Source organism: Gavialis gangeticus, unplaced genomic scaffold (genome assembly GCF_001723915.1).
Source record: "Gavialis gangeticus isolate Ggan-Ray unplaced genomic scaffold, GavGan_comp1, whole genome shotgun sequence".
Taxonomy (NCBI): domain Eukaryota; kingdom Metazoa; phylum Chordata; order Crocodylia; family Gavialidae; genus Gavialis; species Gavialis gangeticus.
In genome coordinates, this window is record NW_017729022.1 from 329081 (window position 1) to 336190 (window position 7110).

The 7110-nt window shown below is 36.6% G+C and overlaps 1 protein-coding gene across 1 annotated transcript in view; it reads left to right on the plus strand.

The window, feature by feature from the left end:
• Positions 1-7110, plus strand: part of CTTNBP2 (cortactin binding protein 2) — a 171791-nt gene that overhangs the window by 91210 nt on the left and 73471 nt on the right. Inside the window, exon 8 of the mRNA XM_019515765.1 lies at positions 2186-2285. Coding sequence (XP_019371310.1) covers positions 2186-2285 — 100 coding nt within the window. The remainder of the gene's footprint in view (positions 1-2185; positions 2286-7110) is intronic.

The window sequence follows — 7110 nt, forward strand, 5'->3', positions numbered from 1 at the left end:
TTGCTAAGATATATTTATTTAACTATTCAGTTGGGCTGCTAAAACATACCAAACTAGATTGACCCAAAGGAAAGGATCTTGTCTGTCAGTGCCATGTCTTAAACCAGCACCCCAGCACCTGACCAGAAGGACATAGGGCTCTGGGCACATCTAAGCCCCAGGGCTGGGGCTGACTGGGAGAGTTCTCTGGCAGCTGCTGAAGAAGAAGCTCTTGCAAGAGAGGAAAGAAAGGCTCTGTCACAGCTTGGCTGCCTGAGATAATGCTGGTGCTACTGTGCTGCTCACTAAGTTATTATATTACCTGTTGTCATTTAAAGTGGTGGACTGGATTGAGGCTGTAGGGGAGGAGGAGACCTCATTGGAGCACACTACAATCTAATGTAGAGGCCCCAGCACTAATGAGGGCACACTTTAACACACACACAGTGTCACCCACCCACATCATAAGTTTTGCTTGTCAGCAGCCTGAGGTGCAGTTTCCCAGAAACCCCTTCACCTATCTCCTTGAAATTTGGCAGCCTTCATGGCTTCACAAGGAGCCACTGTCCCTGCATGTTTCATCTGAATGGGGTGAGAAATGGCAAAGTTATGGGTGGTTTCATGCTTCCCCATTATAGCTTATAGGCGAAACATCAAAAAAACGAAACAGTTTTGACAAAATGAAATGGAACAGTGGTTTTGAAACTAAATGAAACACTGTCCCATCAAAACTGTAGTCAAAATGGAACAGTGCTGTTTGTCACAACCCTAGTTTGCAACTGCTTTTTTCTATTTCCCATATATTGGTTATCCCCAGTTCTGAGGGATATATGACGATAATTCTTGCCTCAAAGTGTATATTAAACTCTTCCTTTGTAAGAGAATATTACATGAATGACTACTGAGAAATGAATAAATGAATACTGAGAAGTTAAAATTAATATTGAGAAATTAACTGTTGATTTCATGTGATCTTAACCACTGGGCTGTCAGAGATAAGCAAATAGATTTTTCTACCCTCTTGGTCTGACCTGCTAGCAAGGCAACAATTAATTCAAACTATTACACTTGGAAAAGGGTCTTCTGCTTTTGAACACAAAATGTGTCATGCATCATTGAGCTAATTCACTCAAGTGTCAACATTGGGTAAGTAATGCCAGCTGTTCAGATTCTGGTGTTGGCAAGAAGAAAAAATAATACGATAGATAACTAAGTGGGAGATTAGAGGAACAGACTATCCTGTTGAGTCAACTGTGCATTTATATTCATTTACTGTACTTTGTTTTCAGATAACTGGTTCTATTTTGTGTATTTCTGTATCAGTTTTGCTGTAATATCTGTCAAGAACTTCGGGAAGAATCAAAAAGCACTCTGGCCAAGATTCTGAGAACTGATCCAGGAGAGCAATTTTTTCATCACTTCTGATTTATGTTAGAAGTATTTTGGGGAAGAATTGGCATAAAGGATTTCATAATATTCATTTAATATACATATTACAAATATCTAAATGAATAATATGAAGGTTTCTCATATTTCTAGTTATATATATGAACTGAGTAAAGCTTCTGCATTCTTGGCATCTTTGAACCCCACACACAACGTATTTAGGAGCCTCCATATTTCAAAATTGTGATTGTTGATAACTTGTCATTTACCTCATCAATTTTAGAAATGAGTAGAGTTGTAGACTTCACAAAGAGTTTGGATCCAGGATCTTACATGAATCCTAACTTTGGATTAGAGTATGTTGGCTATTCAAAAGTCAGATCAGGAGTTTAGATCTGAAGTTCTACCTAGAAAACAGGTAGCTATGGAAAACTTCCTTGTAATTGGCTGCAGACTAATGAAAATCTACTTTTAGCAGAATAAACTCTTTCTTAAGTTTTGCTGGGTTAGATAATGTTCCATTCTTTTTTGGATCAAAAACAATACAGTTATATATTTAATAAAATGTTATTTTAAATATTGTTAATTCATTTAGCTGCAGAGTGAGGCATTTTAGTTTTTTTCATTCCACATCTTATTTTAGGAAAAAGTACTTTGGAGTTTCCAAATGTAGCTCAGTTGTCAAGGCATCCATAGTAATCATATCACAGTGCTTCAAAATGACACCCTATGGAAGTTTTAAAAAAATGTAAAATAATCTCAAATTATCTAGTATTATCATTTGATTTGTATTGTGTTAAGCTATGTTTATGTTTAATAGATTGTGTGAGATTGCTGCTGACTGCAGAAGCACAAGTTGATGCTGCTGATAAAAATGGCTTTACACCCTTGTGTTCAGCAGTTTCTCAGGGACATACCAAGTAAGTGTAATGTTAAGATTTTACTTTGAAATCATTATTCTTTAATCATTACATTTTTAGCTATCCTTGCCCTTAACTGTCATGTATTGCAAGTAGTGAATCTCCTATTAATATATTGGGATTGAAACTTTAAGCCAGTTGGGAGCTTTGATTTACACATGCATTGTGCATGTAACTGCACCAAGACAGGTTCCATGGGGTGACTTTGAATTTCCTAACTTTTGTATGAATTAGTTCTCTGCCCTGAACTTCCATTAGTGCTAGATTTTGCTGTGACTTTATTTGAAGGAGAGCTATGACTTACCACATACTGGAATAAATCAGAGCATTTATCCAAATGTTCTTACATGCAGTATATAGTCATGTACTTTGAAATAAATGTAGCTGCTTTTTGTATAGTTTGAGTACTGCATCTTGATATATTTTAGGAATAGAAAGTTGTGTACATATTTCCAACATGCTTTTAAAGCTTAATTTTATTTCTAAACCACATTGCTTGAAATGTATGCATTTCTCCAGTAATTAAAATAGACATATATCAAACCATTTTAAGTGCATTTACAGGAAAATAAATTTATAAATGTAGGAAATATCTGACAGTTCTCTTGCTGAAAATTAAGTCCGTGCCAGTTTTAAAACAAATTATTTGTTTTCTTCAAGGTTCCTGAAAAAAATTCATTAATAATGGATGTTTTTAATGCTTTTAATTAAAGGAAAATGACTGACTAAAGTTATATTACATTTTCTAGATGCCTTATCTTTTTGTCAGATTTTAGCTAAAAAAAGGCAAAGAAAATTTTAAAAGCTGGTCCTGTGCTCTCTCTTTGCTGTTTTATTGTGGTTAAATAAGGTCTAAAAGATTATATTTTTTAAGAACTTTTTAAATTAATCTTAGAAACATGATGAATGTACAGTCCAGTTTTCCTTGGTTTTGCTACAGGACCTGCTGGATGTCTTGCAGCATGTTTATTGTAAACTCTTGTGCTTAACTGGAAATGCAATAATGTTGCATTTTAAAAAGAAGTCCATTGTCAAGAATGATAATCATTTAAATGTATCATATACAAGAAGTTTTGAATATTTTTAACAAAACATCATACCTTTCCTCCTCTTTCACATTCTTGTAATGTCATTTTATATATATTTACTTGTGATGTGACTGTGCTTAGAAGTCCCAGCCATAAAATCAGATCCCATTATGTTAGCTTAAAAGAGCAAAAAAGAACTATTTTAGTTTCCATTCCTGGATGCCTGTAAGTGCATGGAAATTCTGGCTGTAAGTTAAACTATTTTTTTTTACATAACTGTATTGATTCCATTGCAGACCTTCGCAATTTTTACATAGCACTTCACTGAAATGAATATAAGTGAGGTTCATTAAAGATTCCTATTCTGTCTAGAAGGACTTAAAAGCCCTAAACCTAGGGATACTATGAGAAGGATATATTGTTTTTAAAAAAAACCAAAACCTTGGGTATGTTTCAGGTCTGAAGCCTCACCTACTGTGTTTGCCTTGCTCTCGTGCTCTGAGGTGATGTATTCAAATCGTTAGGGCAGCGATTACCTTTTGTGAAGCCCCAATCCTGACTGGGTTTGTTGAGCTCAGTTATATTTAATAATGGTGCACCAAGCCAAATTTGTAAATTGGTAATAATTAAGTGGGAGATGTCACCTCTACTTCCCCCTGCCCAACTTCACATCCTCCCACTATAATAAATGTAACTTAGATGTGTTCTTTTAAATATGAAATTATTTATTTCTATTGCTTTTCTGCTGTTAGCACTTGGGTATTTATGGCCGTGCTATGCTTACAGCACAGTAGAGCTTATGTTCTCTCTTTTCCTGGGGGCTATTTATATAGCGTGACATCCCTGAATATAACTTGTGTTGCTTCTCTCCCTTTTTGATGTACTAAATATGAACTGCTTTATCATGCCAGAGTGAAAGTATCGAAGAGTAATGAAGCTAGAAATATAGAAATACCCTGGGAAAACATAAATACTGCAGAAGTAGGGGATGCTTAATCTATTGATTGCCTTAAATTGTTTGCTTTGAGAATTCTGCTGTCTCTCCTTTATTGACCTGCTTCAGACTGTGCTGCAGATGTCATGAATTCCAGATTCTTAGTCCAGTGATGGACTCTATTACTTGATAGCATCAAGCATGATATACACAACCGCAATGTGAATTTTGTGGTACAAATGACATTTAACTTATTACCTCAACGTTGACAAACCCATGGTCCATGTCATGGTCTCCTCAGTAAAAAAAACAAAAAAGCTAGTTTGTCTGTGGGTTTATGTATGGTACTAACAAATGAACTGTAAAACAATCAAACTAAGTTCACTTGTGGACCAAACCAGGTGGTAATCCTAGACCCCCCAAGAGGAGAGGTTAGTTTACTAACTACTGTACTACATCATTCCCTAGAGGGCAGGCTAATAATACTCTGGAATTATTTGGGTCCAACAGATCAAAAATAACCCTTTCTTGAAGTGGCATGATTTTAAAACATTTAGAGGATGCTTAGTCTGGATTGACGTCCTTTAACGGGTGAATGTTCCCATTTTAAGGGATGTATGTGGTAGCTGCGTTGGTCTGAGACAAAAAAAAATGCAAAAAACTAGAACTCTTGGTTCCAAAATGATACCTTTTATTAGACCAACTGAGAAATTGCAAAAAAAATCTTTTTCTGCAAGCTTTCGGGCTCATGCGCCCTTAATCAGGCTAAGGGAAAGTTCAAGATGGTAAAAGGTCCCCATATGTAGGAAATAAACTTCATTTTTGTACAGAGGAAGCAGAAGCTGGAAAACTGTCCCTCTGAGTCCATGAGAGTCTCTTTGTGAGCTTGCTCTTTGTTGTGTAGATCAAGCTGGATTTCCTCCTTGGTGGTGTCAGATGGCAGGCAGGGAGGTATAGAAATCTTTCTTGTTGTTCAGCAATGAAGTTTATAATACAGAATCAGCTAAAATTCAGCATCTTCTGTGTTTCAGGGATGTGTGTGGTAGCCATGTTGGTCTGAGCTAAAAAGAAATATTTTAAGTGTCTGTATGACTGTTTAAAGGGAACTTGTAACACCATTGTAACAAGATTTGTTGGATTTAGTGTTACAGTATGATAGCTTTTATATCATGTAAAATAATATTTTTGGCCTTTGTGGGTTGCAGATTTGTACAATAATGCAGGGTACTCTTACTGAGAAATATAATTTGAAACTTTGATATACGTACCTTTATTTTTTAAGTTTGGGAAACGGGCATTTTTTTCTTGAGCTTGAATGACTATTCTTCCAGCCAGGCATAATGCATGTAACCCTACTAAAACTTCACAAACGTGTTTGTTTTGACCATCAACCTCTCTATTTCCATGAATACCTCTTTAAAAAAAAATTATTTGTGGCAGTGTGAGATGTTTGTACACTTTAAATAAATGTTCAATAGATGATGAGAAGGCCCATGATATTTGTTACTTATTCCTGTTTATTCAGTACTACTGTATGTCTGTTTTATACTCTTCCAAATTAGGAATTTGATCTTAAACATCAGTACTTTCATGACAGAATATTTAAAACATTTAAAATGCTTTAAATTTGTCTAACCTGCACTTTAAAAACTTCTAATGATGGAGCTTCTACAACACTTGTAGGTATTTTGTTCCACTGCTTAATCACTCTTGTATTTAATAAATAAACACTCCTTATTGACATGCACGCTAAATCTCACTTATAGTAATTTAAGCCCACTTATTACTTGTTCCATGGCCAAGGGGAATAATGGAGTGCCATTGTCTTTATGAACATCATTTTTTGTATCTACCCTTTGTTATCAAACCTCCCCCACACCCCTCCTTTTTCCATTGTTCAGATTAAATTGTCACAGTTCTTCAAACCTTTCCTCATTTGTCATGTTTTTTCTAGACCACTAATGATTTTTATTAGTTTTCTTTGGACTCTAATTTGTCTATCTCTATCTTGATGTAAGGTTCTGAAAACTGGATGGAGTGTTCCAGGTGAGGTCTAAATACAGTGAACAAATTATTTTCAATGGCTTTTAAGGCACACACCTGTTTATATAACTTACTCTCCTGTTAGGAGAGTATGGTGAAGGACTTCCACATCTGAGTATGCTATTAACCGTTTTTGCAACAATACTACACTACTGACTCGCATTCAGCTTTTGGTCTAATATACTCCACAGGTCCTTTTCTACAGTACTTCAGCTTATCACTTTTTTCCCCACTATACATTATACGTTTGACTGTTCCATCCTAAGTGCACTTGTCCTTATTGAATTTTATTTTGAATTGTACTATCCTTGATCCATCCATGTTCATGTCATCTGCAAATTTACTGATGTGTTCAGTCAGTTCCATCTTGCAGGCGGTCAGTGAAGATATTTAACAATACTGGACTTACTGGGATGTGAATGGTTAAATGATTAATCGTTTAACCGATCAGCTCAGTGATAACTGGTTCTAGCTTACTGGTTATCATTTAGCCTGGGGCTAGGCAGAGTCCAGGAGGGAAGTGGGGGAAAAGAAGCCTTGCGATGCCCCAACGGGAACTGGAAGGGGGAGAGAGAAGTGAAGAAGAAGGTAGGTGGGAGAGATGACATACCTAATAGCTAGTTATGCTACACAAGGGGAGGGAGGGAGGGAGTGAATAGTGGGGAGCAGGGGAGGGAACAGAGAGGTTGCCTGCTCCCTCCCTCGCAGTGTGTCAGCACCTGCAGCAGGCTGTTAAAGCCCTGGATGGCTGCTGCTTGCCTGCCAGGGCTGTGCTGCCTGCCTTTCCCCTCCCTCTCCCTCCTGTGCTGCGGCAGCTGGC